This window comes from Thunnus thynnus, chromosome 12, assembly GCF_963924715.1.
Source record: "Thunnus thynnus chromosome 12, fThuThy2.1, whole genome shotgun sequence".
Lineage (NCBI taxonomy): Eukaryota > Metazoa > Chordata > Actinopteri > Scombriformes > Scombridae > Thunnus > Thunnus thynnus.
Genome location: NC_089528.1, coordinates 16,030,910 through 16,047,878, shown reverse-complemented (window position 1 = coordinate 16,047,878; position 16,969 = coordinate 16,030,910). Strand labels below are relative to the sequence as shown.

Here is a 16,969-nt window from a genome sequence, read left to right as displayed (position 1 = left end):
CAGAATTTGAGCTTATTATTTTGGACATTTGATATACCTAAATATTAAGTACCAATTCCTTGATTTAAGGATTATCCCAAAAACAGAGATTAGAGGTGTAACCTCAGTGGTTTTAGTCTACTTATTATATCTACTAATCATTATTCTCAGTGTAAGACTCATTCACCCGAGTTTGGACAAGTTGGTGTTAGTAATGTTAACAATAATTCAACTTTATTTTGCTCTTTCTGGTGTCTATTTAAATATATTGTAGCTCCACAAGAAAAGAAACAACAACATTATCACTTTTTCCAAAGTAAACCTGTAGTTCAAAATGCTTTGCAGACAACCAGGTTGAACGTCTGTTACCAGTGTTGCAGAGTAAATAAAACAGATTATTGATTTGTTACAAACCAGGCCGAGAAGGATTAACATTGAACTGAATTACAGTGTGAATATTTGTCCAAAAACAAGGATTTCATTCTGTAATTAGTTTTCCCACCTTCAGACACTGCTGCTGGAAGACTAAAAGGTCATAAAGAAGCAGGTGTCACTTAGTAACACAACAGCGTTAATACTTCAGGTTAATTTGTTTCTTTAATTTTGATGAATCCTGTCACTGTCATATTAATGGCAAGGATCAGACTATTAATCATCAACACTACCTGCAAATTATAGTGTACTGAATTGTATTTATATATTGTTATGGAGTCGAATATCAACCAAGAGAGAAACTATCTTGAATGAATTGTCACACAAGTCAATATTGCTTTTTTTTTTGTACGAACCCGCTTATTGACCTTTCTGAGAATAAAGTGATGGTCACAACACAAAATGAATAACAGCGACACTCAGTGGCCAAACAGTTAACTACATAAAAAATACCTAATGTAACTATAAGCCATATAATTAGTATAGATGATAAAATAAGGTTAACATAATTTATAGCACAAAATAATTTTCTCCACTGGCCAGTCATAATAATTATGATTAATTTTTAATTTAATTAATTTTCCACTGTTTGTTGCATTAACACAGCTGAGTGAGGCTGTGATAAAATATGTGCATATGACACATTATGATTTATGTTTTCCTTGTCAAATATTGATATAGCAGCTAAAAAACACGTGTGTGAAAGAGAAATTAACCGAAAAGCGTCTGATTTATTAAACAGGGACATTGTTTATGTTAGTCTCCTCTGACTGACCTTGTTTATTTCGTTTTGTGGATTACATGATAAAACATTTCGACACTACAACTTTTCAAAACATCAACAACCAGTGGAGTCATTGAAAAATAAATGAATTAGCCCTGAAAGAGAAATCAATTAGGCCTATCCTTGAAAAATAAATGAAAATAAGCTTTATAATAACTTATTTATCAGTATTTTGATATAATTTATATATAAAACAATAAGACTATCTCATACATGAAACACCATGAAGGCCAGTGAGCTTTGTGTCAGCGCTGTAAATGCAGGACATCTATATTTATCAGCTCTGCTGGGGATTAAAGGTGTGCCACTTCTGGCTTCAGGAAGGCACACTTACATAAACTTTGGCAGGAGATCAGCTGCAGGGTCACACCTGTAGCTACCGGGAACTCCCGTTATAATTACTCGCATACGGGATTGCATCAGTGAGAAAAAACTGTCATCACTGACTGTTGGCTCACACGCACAAGAAAACCATGTTCTTTCAGAGTATCACTGCAGGCTAATTAACAGAAAATTGTGAATGAAGATGTAGATGCAGTTGATTTGTCTTCCATTGTCTGCCGTATTAAGTGTTGGCTTGTTAAGTGGCTGTGAGGCAGGCGTCAAACTCCTCCTCCGGGCTTTTCCTGCCGACAAATCCAACGCACCCAGTGAGCGCCAATGGGAAGGTGGAACAACAGGTAGGCGTCCTCTAACTGCGTCCCACGGCTCAGTCCGCTTGAGCTTTTCAAGGAAACAAGTGGATCAGCCGCACTATGAAATGAGGCGTGAGGCAGAACTTCGCCCTGTGGTTTTCTTACTGATTGTGTGGCACTAGTTTAGATGAGCTGTGCTGCTCTGAAGGTCGGACTCTTTTTGGCTAGGAAGCACCACAGAGAGCTGGTTTGAGAGGTTTTCTGACTTGGAGGTCCATTATCGGACAAGTCACTGCGAGGACATCTCTGTGTGGATGAAAATGTTGAAGGTAAGCGTGGTTTGTTCTTGGTGTGCAACAGCCTTAATTGACAATCAAACAATTTAACACATACATTCAAATGTTCCATTTTTTATCAGGTTACCTAAGATTGCACTGAAACCTCGTGTGGTTCATAGATTTGATCCCCAATGAAGATAGAGCTGTTGCTGTCCTAGTGGCAAGATATTTCCCTCATCTTGTGGTATCAGTGCTTGCATAATGCAAGAAGTGTAGCAATATCTGGACCACCCTACCATGTGACTCACAACAATAACGCCTCCATCATATTCTTATGTAAGTTTCTGGTCTGATTTAGATCCTGATTGAGAGTATACACCCACATTTCCTGTAGATGTAAAAAAATGATTAATTTAATCAAACAAGCTGCTTATTTTTTTGCACCACTGTGATGATTCAAAGTGTCTAATTTCAAGATCAAATGGTGTATTGATGTGTTTTTGTGACTAATCGATTAACTCTGGCTGTCTCTAAATGAGGGTTTTCTTTTTATTATCCTCACAGCTGCTATATTGCCTTCAGCGTTAAAGTTTGCTCCTCTGGGATAAAGAGGAGACACATTTAGGCACAGCTGATCTGAAGAGGTCAGTCGCTCCCTGACCCAGATCCCCTGCAAAGAGGACATGGAGGTCCTGCGGCGGTCTTCTGTGTTTGCCGCAGAGGTCCTGGATGTGTTTGATAGGTCTTTGACTGAGAAGGAGCTGGTGTCCCAGTCCAAAGCGCTGTGCAGAGACTACATCCTCTCCAGGCTCAACCAGAACGGGTTGGGATGGTCCAAAACTGAACTCAATCTCTCTCCTTCAAATGCGGCGCTCTCCGAGGTGTCTTTGGTGCTTCTCTGTCTCGGTAAGAGAAATCTGAACTACACGCCATAGAAAACTAGTGAACGTCAAAATGGATAAAATAAGGGGCTTGAATTGGCAAACTGACATCTTTTAGCAACATGTACGCATATTCAAGGCCTTTGCTGTCATCTTCTGTTGTACTTTGAACCTGATCTTGTGGAGACATTTCCTCATAAATTGAGGAGAGTATAGGGTCATTACAATGTATTCTTATATGTCTTTTAGGTTTTGATTTGCCCCAGTTTACCATGTAAGTTGCCATCTTTGACAGTCATGGGTGAACTATGGGGCCATGGCTTCATCATGATTTCAATCTTAATATTTTACATAAAGTCTTACATAAAAAAAAAACCTAAACACAGAATTTCTTAGTAGAAAGAACTCAAAGAGCAAACGTCTCCACCGTGTCTGCACAACCCTCAAAATGTATTTTTTGATCATAGAAATAATTTAGACCTTTTCAATCTGCGTCTGGATCTGAATTAAAACGCACATAGTGATAGAAATCATGGAACAGATTCATCACATACAGTAGTTCACAAGAAAATTCTTTTTTTAACTCCATCCTGCAATATGAAGAAATCCTGGACGTTTCTGGATCCAGATCAGCACCAAAAAGTAATCACAGCTGTACTTTCCACCAAATTTCACTGAAACATGTCAACATGTTTTTGAGATATCTTGGTGGAGGTATCAACTGTTGCAACATACCATAAAAAAGGAGGAGGGTCCACTTGGTAAAATACAGACTCCATATTTGATTCCTACCAGTAATGAAAAAGGTTAATGAGAGCGAAAAATGCATATTAATAAAAGAAGGTTTATTGTATTTATTTTTTTCAGGTCTAGGTTTTGATTTCAAGACGTTAAAATGAAAGACTTTCTAGTCCTGCACACTGTGAATGAAATGTTCTGTAATCTAACATGGTGAACATGGAGCAGTTGATAGATTTTCATTGTCTTGTGTGACTTGGACTGGAAACCTGTGACAGAGAGATAATACTACTTTAAGATAATATGAGGTTTGAGATCTGTGATGACTCAGCAGAGTTGGAATAGATAATTGATACACGTCAGAAACCAGACTGAATACTTCTTTATCATTTTCTGCTGTACTGTAGGTGTATATTTTTCCAGCTATTTTAATAAACTGGGGCAGATGGGGAGTTGAGGATTACGTGTTTGTATGAGAGAACTGCCTGAACCAGGTGATTACATCTGGAGGATTTATTTGACTTAATGAGTGTCCAGTTTGTTCTTTAGAGAAATCAGTAGAGAAATACATGTTTTACTTATAACTGTGACATCTGAGTGACACTCGTTTAAGTTGATTGAATAGTTGGATTGTTTTCATAACCCAGAGTGATTGAATAGTTGGTTTCAACTGACTCTGTGTTTTGGTCTTATTCATTCAGATTAACTGTGATCTTCCTAACAGACTTTTCCTGCCTCTCTCTATTTTTTTTGTGTACGTTCTCCCTCTGTTACCTAGGTGACGAGCTGGAGTGCATACAGCCCAGTCTGTACAGGAACGTGGCACGGCAGCTCAACATTTCTGTTGCCATGGAGAACATGGTCTCGGATGCCTTTATTGGCGTGGCAACAGAGATCTTCTCAACAGGTATGCGGCTGTTCTGAACCTAAAGGTGATGATGAAAATGTATCACGCTGTAAGAGATCCAGAGTCTGTCCTGCTGGAAACTAAACAGGTAGTCTTCAGCCAGCTCAGGAAGTCATTTACACTTCCGCGATGATGAAGGCAGTTACTGTGATTAATCAGGTGTTCTTCTGCGGTTTTCCATCACGTCCTTTTGGATGTGAGGTGCTTTCAGTTGAGAGTGAGTGGGTGCAGATCACACGTAGGTGGAGTGAAACTTCATCCAAAACACATAATTGCTCCCACACTTATCCAGAAGAGCTAAGTTTAGACATTCTGTGGTTTCCTAAACAGACGACACTGATTACTTTACAGTTTTGAGATGTTTGGATTATGAACTATTAGAACAAAAGTGTATTCCTTCTGTACTGTCTGGTTTGACTTGAGGCATTTTAAGGCCTAAACAATACCAGGTTTAAATAAAATCCCCCTTTTTTCAGCCTGATGCTGTTTTGGATTTGCAGCTAGTTGCTAATTGTGTGATAATGTGTCATTTCCTCATAGTGTTGACTGCGAAACTGATTGTAAGGTGCTGATGGCCTGTCATTACCTTTGAATCATTAACATGGTCTGTGCCTAAAATCACTTCCTCGTTCATTCATGCACGTCTCCCTTGTTATCAATACACCGTAAAATGTGTCAAGAGTGGCTCCACTGGCTTGATAGATAGTATCAGTATATAATGGACACTCGGTAGTTTACTCTATAGTGAGCGGTAAACTGAGCTTTTGGACACTTATAAATTATCATAATTTTGTGACGTTACTACACGACCGTAAGTTTCGCATCTATAAAATGTGAGGCATTGCATTGTTGGATTGTCAGCAGAAAGTCGTGTACATACCATGGACTCGACTTTCTTGGTTCCATTGTGGGAATTTATGAGGGCATTATGTAGCCGAGACATTTCAGAATCTCACTCAAATAAAATTCACACACATAATGAACAAGCACCTTGACTGTGGATGCAGATATTGTGCTTTTACAAAAATGTGGCTTGTCTTGAGGTCAGGCTGTGTCCTTTTCCGTCTGTCTTCTGTCCACTCTCGTCATGAATCGGGTCTCAATGTCTTTGATCTTTTTAGGTACTTTGAAGTTGGTCTTCACCACTGGTGTCAGCCTTATGGTTATGTGTCTTCTTGACCAAGTCCTGTCAGGAGTTTTGGCATATTGTTCTTTGTAGACATTGTTGGATGTTCTAAAACCTTTTAGAGTATAAAGTAGCATGGGGATTATTTCAATGGATAATAGGTGTGACGTGAGCATCTTAAAGATTAATCCTGTTGTGCTACAGTCTGTGAAAGGTGACGTTGTTTCTACTGTGGTGGTTCTGATATCAGACATATGCCACATACTCATTGCCAGAATTTTTTTGGCAATTATGTTAACAAATTCCATTTAACACGATGCCCACTACCCCAGAGTAGACGACACCGGTGGTATGGTTTATGTTCCTGACAAGCTTAAAGGTGTCAGTATGTGTCAAACAAAATGTTTATCAAATAGTTGAACAGTGTATAAAACCATCTCTACACACCTTTCCGGTGTTGGAATTGGACGGCGGCTGCGTCCCGTCAATTTCTTTAACATTCCAAAGCACACAGTGATTGGTGGAGGTGAGAAAGTAAGCAGGTTTGAAATTTTCTCTCAAGCTCTCTTTTTTTTCATTCTTTACACAGTTACTTCACAGCAGAGTGCAACACAATGACTCTTTAGGAGAGACTGTCTGAAAGTTGAATAATCATCACATCTTGCCCCTCTATATGACGGCAGACTTTTAAGATTGTAACTGTTGTGATTAGCTATAAACACATTTACCTGTTATGTAGGTATCATCTAAACACATGTTTGTATGTACTGTACTAGTTTGTTTCAAACGTACTCCAGCTTTGAATCTGAAGGATTGTCCTGAGGGAATGAGGGAATAATAAAACAGTGTAAAAAAGTTTTAAATGATTTCTGGTTAAATCCGTCTTCAGTCTTGTTGGGTGAACACTTTTGTCTTCATTGGATCTTGTTTGGGTTGGTCTTGAACTTGTGTTCAAGAGCTCTGCTTTGTACGCCATCACAAGCAGCATTGACATTTGGAAGTATCCAAATAAAGAGTGACTGTATGTCTTCTGTATGAGCCTTTGGGATAGATTAAATAGTCTGGCTACAGTGTGATGAATGACTCAAATCTGGCATATTTCCAGGAAAGATCAAAAACAGGCTCGCTTGATTTAATTTTCCTGCCTGTGTTCTGGCTTAACTTGTTCTTGTTTTGACGTCACAAGGATGCAATTTTTGGAAACGGCGTGGGATTCCTCCTGAAGAATAACAAACTGCTGAACCCGGGCTGCCCCAGCATTCTGGGACGGGTCAAAAACTGGATATAAATAGTAAAACACATGTACGCTTGTTTTCCCTGCTGTCCAGAATTAATTTTGTAATTACCAATTTAGGTCTTTGTCATTCCTTATCATGCCTTCAGGTGCTTAACTTGAATTTAATGACCACAAAGGAATGATAATGTTCCTAAAGAGTATATACATACTGCGGCATGTATCATGACCACATATTTTTTTGGAGGCGGTTACACGGCCATCTGTACTGTGGTCTCCTTCAGTAAAATCAACATGGCTCGTCTCTCCTCCATCTATCTTATCCTGCCTCCTACTTCTGTTCTTTCTCTTTCCGCCCTCCTCTCCTCCAGCTTTATCCCTGACAATCTTGTCTCTATTCTTGGCCAGCCTCTCAGTAGAGAGTGAGACATGACGTGGTCTGACAGCTTCCATGGACAGTTATCTCATTTAAGCTTGCCTAGAGCTCTATCCCCTTATAGCCGCAGTCAGACACTGTAGGTCAGCTCTAAGGAACAGCGATGACAATGCAAGCTGACCTAAAGCAGGCTAATGCCATTACGTCCTGCAGTGCATCAATGGCAGTCATTTTAACAATCTCTGCTGCCCTGGAAACTGTACCTAGAAATGGCCAGATGCCCTTAATTGCCCTTAATTACCCAACTAGATTGTTTTAAGGTCAACTCTTCTCTCTTTTTAGATGAGTTTAAGTAGAAAAAGGACAACGAATTGTGTTTTTTTTTTTTTTTTGTTTTGTTTTTTTTTCAGCATCATGACTCAATTCCCTCTGAGTGTTGAATGCAAAATCATTTCCTAAACCTCTTGAACTCCCCACATGAGAAACTGCATCAGTGTTTCTTCCATCTCTCGGGGCAAAGGCAGCCTCACTCTGACCTTTTTGTTTTACTGGCGCATAAGAAAGTAAGATGTCTTATCAGCTACTTTAACACAAATGGGCCAGCTTGTTGACTTAAATGCTTTTTTATTGCAGTACAAGGTCCACCGACATACTCTGTGTCAGGTCACAGAATATATAACAGACTTTAAGGAAACAGAAACCATAGTGCAACTGGGTATTAATGGTTGGCATGGACTGGAATTGGCACCCATGAGAACAGGAAAGGAGTGTTTATAGTGGGATAAATATAACACTTTATCGATTCCGGTCAGGAAATTCTGCTACCATGGGGGCTTAAAGCTCAACTCTTCCGGATGAAGTGTAACTTTTGTTTCTCACTTATCAAACAAGTACCCTGTGACTGCAAGACAGAATCGATATCTGCTCGAATTGCTGAAGCTTTATGATGTAATGTTTTGTTGACTTTACACTAATAACAAGCAGCAGTGCCTGATAGGCATAAATAAGGACATAAAACATGTCTGTTTTTTGTGCTGTAGGTATAACATGGGGAAAGGTGGTATCCATGTATGCAGTAGCCGGAGCCCTTGCAGTGGATTGTGTCAGACAAGGTCATCCGAGCACAGTTCACATCTTAGTGGACAGTCTGGGCCAGTTTGTCCGCAAGTACCTGGTGCACTGGCTGAAGAGAAGGGGAGGATGGGTAAGTGACCACTGCCATATGTGCTGATAATAATGATTGTTTAAGGCTGTGATATGACGTTGTGATGTTGCAGCATGATTGGTGTTACAGAGAGACATTTTGGACAAAGACTGAATGAAAGTTTGTCTCAAGCTTTTCATGTTTTTTCTGACCTATGGTCAGTGTTTGTTTTATTCTGGTCCATAAGAAACATTATTTAATTTCGACTGCATTTTTCACCGTTGAAATTACAAACTTGAACTTGAAGTTAAACATGAGGATATTTGAGACAATAAGGGGTAAAAATACTGCCTGCGTCTTGTTTATCTAGGGATTAACATGGCAGTAATCTGGTAATATGCAGAGCCATGATGAATACTTTATCTTGTTGATGGATCAGAGCTCAGTTTGCTTACATAAGTTCTGATAACCGGAGTTAGAGGGGAGTTGCATGAAATCTGATGATAGCTTGCTCAGGAAGGCCCAGTCGTGCTCTTCCTAAAATAGCTTCCTGTTGGCTGATCTGGTACAAAGATCTCCTGCGGTATTATTTGATTCTGTGGCCCTCTGTTGGTTAAAAGACTTAATAAGGTCTTGTTATGCTTGACTCAAATAGATTTGTTTTATAAATGCCAGTCAGGCATACTTGGTATTTGTTTCTTCAAACCAAAAATAGGAAAAATGTGGAACTCCGGTGTTTATAAAAAAAAAAGAAAAAAAGAGAGCAAAACCTCACGTCTTAATCATTTTATCTTATTTTACAACTAATTTACTGACTAAATTGCTGACACATTTCTGTGTGATGCCTTACTCTGTGTGGAAGATGAAAAATGACTTAGTTTTCAATAAATAAATAAATACATACATATTGTATTCAATAAAGAATAATTATGTAAATGCTAAAATTAATATATATAATATTTTTAGTTTAGTTTTTTTTTGTTTTATTTTTATTTCTCTGTCAAACATCTGGCCTATCACAAATGAACTGATAAAGGGCTTGTTTTCTCTTCTCCCAGGCTTTCTCCTAATAACTGGCTAATTTCTGTTTCATATGTGAACGTCAACGAGTGAAAGTTGTAATTGTTGTTGGTATGTTAGTAATTTATCAGGGAATCATTTATAATAAATAATGCATTTGTTACATATATTTAGATATTTCTGCAAATGTATTCATGTGTTGTGTGTATGTTAATGAGCTCATTGGTGTTACCTTCCCTGTAAAGCACAAAACATTGGTCAGCTGAGCAAACCAGGCAAAAGATCTTGCAGCTAGCTAACATTGGTAGCATGTGCACCAGTCAGCTCAGCTGTATACATCACTAACAAGAGAGCAGGATCAACCACACTCCTGTGACCAGTCCTGCTTTAGAGAGAAGTTAGTATTACTTATCTTATTAAAGTACATACACATAAATAAATAGAAGTAGACGTGCTGATTGTTAAGCCAAATGACTCTGAAATCACTCTGACAAAACACTTAATACAGAGTGAAAAACGAGAGACATCTGCAGATAGAAACAAAAGAAAGAGCAGGGAGAGTTAATAGATAATTAGAATAGTTATAATTATAATAAAAATAAATTATAATAAAAATAAGGACCTCAACTGTACCTCAACGGTCGGATCTGACTAAAAAATCGGATTTGAGCATTAAGGCCTGTAATGTGAACGTAGCCCAACTGTAGATTTATTTATAGATTAAATGCACAAATAAATCACAGAAATGTATACAATTTATTCCCTGATAAATCATCAATATTTACACCAAATGAAGAATGACAGTAAGTCATGTTTCAGCTTCCATACTTGAGAGCAAACTCTTACCACATGATCTCTTTTCCTGAATTTGTTTTGGGGGAAACAAACACATTGCTGTTGCACTACTTTTTTTTTTTAAGCAGAGCACCCAATTGAAAACCTTGAGAGAGGTTTCTGCTTATGATATCTGGAATACGTTTGGTCAAGTATTTATTATATTTAATACTTAAAGCTTCATTGGAATGTAATTTTTAAAATATTTCTCAATTTGCTTTTTCCAGGCGGAAATCACAAAGTGTGTGGTGAAGAAGGATCTTACCCCTGAACACAACTGGCTCTCCTCCATCATAGAGTCTCTGAAGTACTTCCTCACCACAATGTACGTCTACATCATGAAGGAACCGTGAACAACTGAGACACAGGAGAGCACCGGAGTCATCGTCATCGTGTTTGATACGAGATTGAAATCTCAGACTTGTCAATAAAAGAGGGAGTGGAGATGGTCACGCTTCCAGCAGATATCGGTTTGTTGCTGAATGGGCCATCAGCGAATGTTTCGTCAGCATCATATTCGTGTTATCTTGGTGTCAGATGAGTCTGTGAGTGATTACCCTTCATCCAAAGAGTTGTCACAGTGATACATAAGAGCATATATGGCAATGGAACAAGCTTTATCACTCCACTTCTTCTACATATTTCCACACTGTATACACCAGTGCAGTGCGTCAGCCCTCTCCAGTGTTGTAACTGTAATGTATGATGGTGTTCACTCCTCAGATAAACATCTGATGCTTAATGCTTGTGTTTGTCTCAGCAAATACACCCAAAGGAGTGATGGAAGTGAGCTATTATGTACGTTTGATATAAAATTTGATGCTCTGCATCTGCTCAGCTGGCTGGGTCTGAGTTTTTGTCTAAATAAAGGTGGAGTTCAGTCTGAAAAGGACTGACATCAGATGGAGAAGCAAATGTATTTCACTCAGGAGCGAGTTTACACCTAAGAACAATACCAGGTGGTATCAACTGCTTACACTTAATGGGTTTAATCTATATTACTGTACTTTACCAAAGCACAGAAAGTGTCCAAATATGATCCAAAATGTTGTGAACTATCAAAAACTTGGCTGCAATTTTAGACACGATTTACTAAGTAATGTTGGGTTGACTTTCAGTTCATTTTTGGCCAAAGAACTTAACGACAGAGCAATGGTTTATCCTGTATGTGCAGATTGTGATGGTATTGATTCACTTTTTAATATGTAAATAGTTAATTTATGATTTTATTTTTTTATTTGGATTATGACTTTTAACAATTGAAGCCACAGCAGTATAAAGACGACCACTAAGACGGCTCTTCAGAACGGTTGTGTTGTGATGGTTGTCACTTTCACAGTGTTAATTTATAAATGTGTGTGTCTGAATGTTTTTTAAAATCCACAATAAACGCAACAAAATCTTCACCTGTTGACTTATTATTAATGTCGATTTTATTGATGTTTTATCCTTCTGAATGAACGTCAGACAACTTGATTATGACAAACCCTTAAAAGTTGAAAATAGTGGACTTTTCCTTTGGGGTAAATAAAATAAAACAGTGACGAACAAATTAAGTTGCCATATGTCAAACTGAGAAACACATTCAAGAATTAGATTAATACAAATGCAGCAGGATGCAGAGTCGAGTATTAGATGCTGTAGCCCTGAAATACACAAAAACATCATTGACAGGCAATTTATTTTGATTATCATTTGCAAGGAAGACTTGATTGCAGTTTACAAGAAACATAAAATCCAGCAGGACAGAAAATGTTAAACAACCTTTTAAGATTTGAGAAAAAAACAACAAAACAAAAGAAAAAAGAGGTTAAATTACGTGTAATCCATTAATGTAACCAATAAAGTTTATACTTATGTCGTAAACCAAACAAATGACAGAAACTCTGTAAACCTCAAAAAGTCACATTTCCTGGCGTAAATCATACTCTTACATATGACGCCATCCAGTGTGAGAACGAATCCCTGCAACTCTATGAATCTCACTCCAAACAGAATAACAGCAGGTACTTCTGCTTTCAATTTTAGTGCTATGAAGATTAAAAATAAAACGACACGGTCCTTAACGTGAATTCATCAACTTTATAACTCAAATATTAAATATCATGATGATAAATATGAACACGATTCAAGCACCTTTACACAAATTTAGCAATGTAATGTAAATATGTGAAATTTAATAAATTTGACTGTAACATAAATCCATTGTAGTGCTTAAACAATGCACGACTGAGACTCAGCTCAGATACAAACAAAACTTCCTGGTTAATAACATCTTTCAGTTTTTACTGCATTTAATCTATTTGAAGATAATTATTTATGGTTACACTTAACTTGATTTAAATAATTAAACATTTATCTCCCACCAGTATAGCTGTTTTGCCATTTTTAGCAACATTTGTCAATCTTGTCCAAGGTATCTGTATGTATCAGAAGCCTGCCAGCCTATTTGGGTCAAGATGACCAACGGTAGGTGATGTGCAAGTGCTGCATCAGTGGCTGGGTGTCTGTTGCCATGGAAACTGTCTGCTCCAGCCTCCCATCTGGTCGGAGATGAAACGCTTGAGAAATCTGAAAGATGGAGGAGAGCAGGCGAGGTCATTGCCTCAAAGCAGTGAATTATTTTATTGATAAAAATAACCTCCTGAGAGGAGTCCTGTTAATATTATGTGGTGTTTTGTGGACAGTAATATAAAGATTCAATGATTTTAGTGAATAAATAAGTAACTATTATTGACAATTTGTGCAAGATTCAGCATCAGATCATCACTGTTATACCTGCTGTACATGTGGCTCCCTGGCAAAAGAGATTCTGGCCACAGTCTGGCTTTGCAGGTTCAACTGCTGCTCTGTCAGCTCTCCCTCCTCAATCTCCACCAGACCTGCACAAGAACACACACCGGGACTCAACACACTATTTGTTTGCACTGTTTGATTAAGTGAGGCGTGAAAAAGCAGTTCATTTATACTTGTTCGGACATTATATACACTGTGGAGGTTTTATTTTATACTGGTAATGAAATTATTTGCTTATATCTTACTTTAAAACCCTAAAATTATATTTGAAATCTTTTTAAAACACTCAGCTTTCAAAATAATGAATTGCATGATATGTGTGTGATTGTCAGGTATCTACATTTCTGCCTCGTGTCGGGTCTTTGTGTGGAATATGTTTGCACTATGGTCCTAATATAAATGCCAGTCACACCTCATATAATAAATGCAAAACACATTGTAAAATACAGTGTTTACTGCTGTAAAGTGAGTACATATACTACTGTGAAAACTCCCTGCTTCTAATAATCATTTCAAAACTGCAAAAATATTCCAGATACTCCACAACATGTAGGAGCCCTGATGATAAAAGCAGGGTTATGTCCAGTGAGGTGAACGTAATATCTACCTGAGTTCTGTTCGATGATGAACGCCACTCTGCTGGTTCCCGGCTGTGTTTGAGTGACGCTGCGCTCTCTGTGCAGTGGCTTCATAGACTCTGCTGTCAACACAGCGAGGAATCAGCTGAAGACTGTCAACAGAGTTTCTACACGGCAAGAAACAAGAACAGTTTTTAATCGTCACCAGACACAGATGTAGATAAATAAATGTAACATTACTCTCTACCAGCAACATCTTTGTGATAACCAGTCAACATGAAACTCACAGAGACACTTACAGTATTTTCTTCATTATTTATTATTTACTGAAATGTATTAAAATTGTATTGAATTATTCTGACTGTTGGACTGTTTTGTCTCAGATTTTTTGTACTTGCTCTTTTTGTCTCTGCTGTGCCTTTGTGTAAAACAGATTTACCATAAAATTGAAGAATTTTTTTGTGAGCAAAACTTAAGCTGTTATGGGTAAGAATATCTTATGTGACTGAGTTAAATAAGAAAGTCCTTCAACTTCAAAATGTCACACAGTTAAGCCATAGGAGAGAAGTTCAAGTGGAGAAAATCCAAGGACTGCCTTTGCTGCAAAGATCAGATCTACTGATATTTGGCCTCGTTCCTCCAGTGTTAACCTACATGAAGTTAATGACTGCTTGTCTAACATGGCTGAAGTGCAGCGTCTCTGTTCAACTCCACTAAAGGTAAAACACACAAAACACAAAAAGAGAATAAGTCATTAGAGGTAGTGAAGGGCAGTAGCTCAAATTTTGGTTTTGATCCACGCCAAGTAATAAAAGGGACTGTATGTAAAAAAAACTCTGAATGTAGAATGTGCTGTAAAAGAAGATTTGCTTATAATTTTAAGTAAATACATGTTCAGTGAGTACAAATATACCTACAATCATGTTAGAGAGCTGTTTAGCAGTCATATGCCATTAAAGACAGGTAATATCTGTCAAAACATGACTTTATCTTATATGGCACACTTGTCAATGTTGTTTTTATTTGTACAGCCCAGTATCTCAGATCACATTGCCTCAGGGGGTTTTACAATCTGTACAGCAAGACATCTTCTGTCCTTAGACCTTTGTTTCCAGTAAGGAAAAACTCCCCCCAAAAACCCTTTAACAGGGAAAAAATGGAAGAAACTAGGTCTGCAACTAATGATTATTTTCTCAATTAACCTATCAGTCATTTTGTTTTTATAATGTCCAAACATGGTGAAAAATGCTGATAATTGTTGCCCAAAGCCCAAGGAGACGTCCTCAAATGTCTTGTTTTGTAACAACCAACAGTCAACAATCCGTAGATAATCAGTTTACTGTCAATGACATCTCATTTTGTCTATACAACAACACACTTGTATTTTAACAGAACATTTACTTTGACACATTATTCCTCCAAAGTCAGTGGTGGAAGAAGTACTATTATTATTATTATTATTATTATTATTATTATTATTATTATTAACAATCTAATGATATCATATATAAAAATATATCAGTCAGAGTGACAAAATGAGTACTTTTACTTTAATACTTTCAGTACGTTTTGCTGCTAATACTTATGTACTTTTAGGATTTTTCATGCAGGACTTTTACTTGTAATGGAGTATTTTTACATGCTGTATTGGTACTTTTACTTAAGTAAAGGATCTGATTACTGGGTCACTAGCGGTACAATGCCCTCATAGTTCTGACAAAGGGTTTCATCAGGGACCAGGTGCCTGGAGTACACTCTGTGTAGTACTGGATGCTTAATATCTTCTGGAAGAATAGTTGGAAACTTCTTCTTCTCTTGAATGTGCGACACAATTTCTTGCAACATTGCACCTTTTGTACAGGACCGCTGCCTTCCTCACTCTTCTTTCCTGAGGAACAGTCATGCTCCCCTGCTGCGTTCAGAAGGTTGTGATTTGTGCCCCAGGTTTTCAACTGCACATGACCAGGTATGCTGTGTCCCTGACACAATTTAAAAACAGCATAAATACCGTTCTCTTTATCAATTATTTCACCAGTTAGGTGGCATCTTGCATTTATGACTACTTTTGACAGTAGATGGATACATAGTGTTAAATAAAATGTTTGTGTTGAGATTAAAACCTCATACATTCAAATAAACTTTTAATAATAGACTTTCAAGATCTGATATTTATAAAATTGAATTTAATGTTAATACTTTAAAGCTGCAGACAAGTATTTGGAAGTACAATCCAAGTATTTGAATCTGCAAACACTGGAGAAAAAAATTCTTCTATTTTGAAAAAGCAGGGAGTTAAACCCTCTCCGATCAAATAAATAATAATAATCATCTCTCTTTTATTCAAATTCGATTAAAGTGCTATTAACAGGTATAAAGCTGAGTACTATATATTTGGTCTAATGCCGGGCTAATTATTAAGTAGGAATAATGTAGGTTTTCATTAAGCATTAATGAATGACATACGCAATTCAATAAAGATTATGATTATAGATTATCAGCATTTGTGGGAGATGCTGAGAGAAAAGCCATTTTAAAAGTTCTTCATCCAGATGTAACAGTGAATGAGTTAAATCTTTACCGATATACCATAACTACTGATAAAATTCATGAATTCATGCTGAAACTAGCTTCCAGTGTACTAGAAAGGATCATTGACTCAAAGGACAGGCTGACATTATTCACTGATGGTAGCTAGCTAACGTTAGCTTAATAACATAAACACTGTGTAGAGTTACCAAAACGTTAACATTAAAACTCAAAGTAGCTGACGTCTCGTTAGATAAAACTTCAACGACAAATAGTAACGAAATGAATTAGTAACGTTAAAATACAATTTTATGCATTTCAAAATGCACGCATATTTCTACAACGGTGGATCTACATGGGGCTGCTGCGTCTATAACTGCGGGGCTTTCCGGCTTGACTAATGTTTTATTCTAGGATGGCGAAGTCATGACCCGCCCTACTCTGCCTCTGATTGGCTATTACTAGACATGAGGAGTGAGATTGGTTAGAGTTAGGGTAAGAATATCAGGGTAAGCCAATCAGAGGTAGAATAGGATGGGTGATGACTTCGCCATCCTAGAAAAAAATTTAGTGTGACGTAATTTTATAGACGGCCCGAACGCAATAGGGAATGCTGGGAAATGTAGTTTAGATTGTAAAGCTATGGAAAATAACCGTGAATTAACATGACTGTGGCTAATATTGATAAACTTTTCATGCTA

General features: G+C 37.5%; 2 protein-coding genes across 6 annotated transcripts; one reads left to right on the top strand and one right to left on the bottom strand.

The window, feature by feature from the left end:
- Positions 1 to 1,893: 1,893 nt before the first annotated feature.
- Positions 1,894 to 11,774, top strand: bokb (BCL2 family apoptosis regulator BOK b). 3 transcript variants are annotated; one of them, XM_067605836.1, is made up of 6 exons: positions 1,894 to 2,159; positions 2,288 to 2,444; positions 2,673 to 3,014; positions 4,506 to 4,634; positions 8,411 to 8,574; positions 10,596 to 11,774. In XM_067605836.1, the coding sequence occupies exons 3-6, from the start codon at positions 2,792 to 2,794 to the stop codon at positions 10,719 to 10,721; spliced, it is 642 nt and encodes a 213-aa protein (XP_067461937.1). In that variant the 5' UTR covers positions 1,894 to 2,159; positions 2,288 to 2,444; positions 2,673 to 2,791; the 3' UTR covers positions 10,722 to 11,774. The 3 variants fall into 3 exon arrangements, with proteins under 3 accessions (XP_067461937.1, XP_067461934.1, XP_067461935.1); XM_067605833.1 differs by having other exon boundaries at positions 2,249 to 2,444; XM_067605834.1 differs by lacking the exon at positions 2,288 to 2,444.
- A 94-nt stretch (positions 11,775 to 11,868) lies between these two features.
- thap4 (THAP domain containing 4) lies at positions 11,869 to 16,645 on the bottom strand. 3 transcript variants are annotated; one of them, XM_067605839.1, is made up of 6 exons: positions 16,478 to 16,645; positions 15,586 to 15,721; positions 14,397 to 14,455; positions 13,772 to 13,909; positions 13,147 to 13,250; positions 11,870 to 12,939 (listed from the first exon to the last, which is right to left on the bottom strand). In XM_067605839.1, the coding sequence occupies exons 4-6, from the start codon at positions 13,854 to 13,856 to the stop codon at positions 12,823 to 12,825; spliced, it is 306 nt and encodes a 101-aa protein (XP_067461940.1). In that variant the 5' UTR covers positions 13,857 to 13,909; positions 14,397 to 14,455; positions 15,586 to 15,721; positions 16,478 to 16,645; the 3' UTR covers positions 11,870 to 12,822. The 3 variants fall into 3 exon arrangements, with proteins under 3 accessions (XP_067461939.1, XP_067461940.1, XP_067461938.1); XM_067605838.1 differs by having other exon boundaries at positions 11,869 to 12,939; positions 14,288 to 14,455; positions 15,586 to 16,645; XM_067605837.1 differs by having other exon boundaries at positions 15,586 to 16,645.
- Positions 16,646 to 16,969: the final 324 nt, after the last annotated feature.

Coding starts and splice junctions, on each gene's coding strand:
- bokb (XM_067605834.1), top strand. CDS start 2,792: ATGGAGGTCCTGCGGCGGTCTTCTGTGTTTGCCGCAGAGGTCCTGGAT. Junction 3,015..4,505: donor TTTGGTGCTTCTCTGTCTCG/GTAAGAGAAATC, acceptor TCTGTTACCTAG/GTGACGAGCTGGAGTGCATA. Junction 4,635..8,410: donor AACAGAGATCTTCTCAACAG/GTATGCGGCTGT, acceptor TTTGTGCTGTAG/GTATAACATGGGGAAAGGTG.
- thap4 (XM_067605838.1), bottom strand. CDS start 13,856: ATGAAGCCACTGCACAGAGAGCGCAGCGTCACTCAAACACAGCCGGGA. Junction 13,251..13,771: donor CATCATCGAACAGAACTCAG/GTAGATATTACG, acceptor GTTCTTGTGCAG/GTCTGGTGGAGATTGAGGAG. Junction 12,940..13,146: donor GGGAGCCACATGTACAGCAG/GTATAACAGTGA, acceptor TCCATCTTTCAG/ATTTCTCAAGCGTTTCATCT.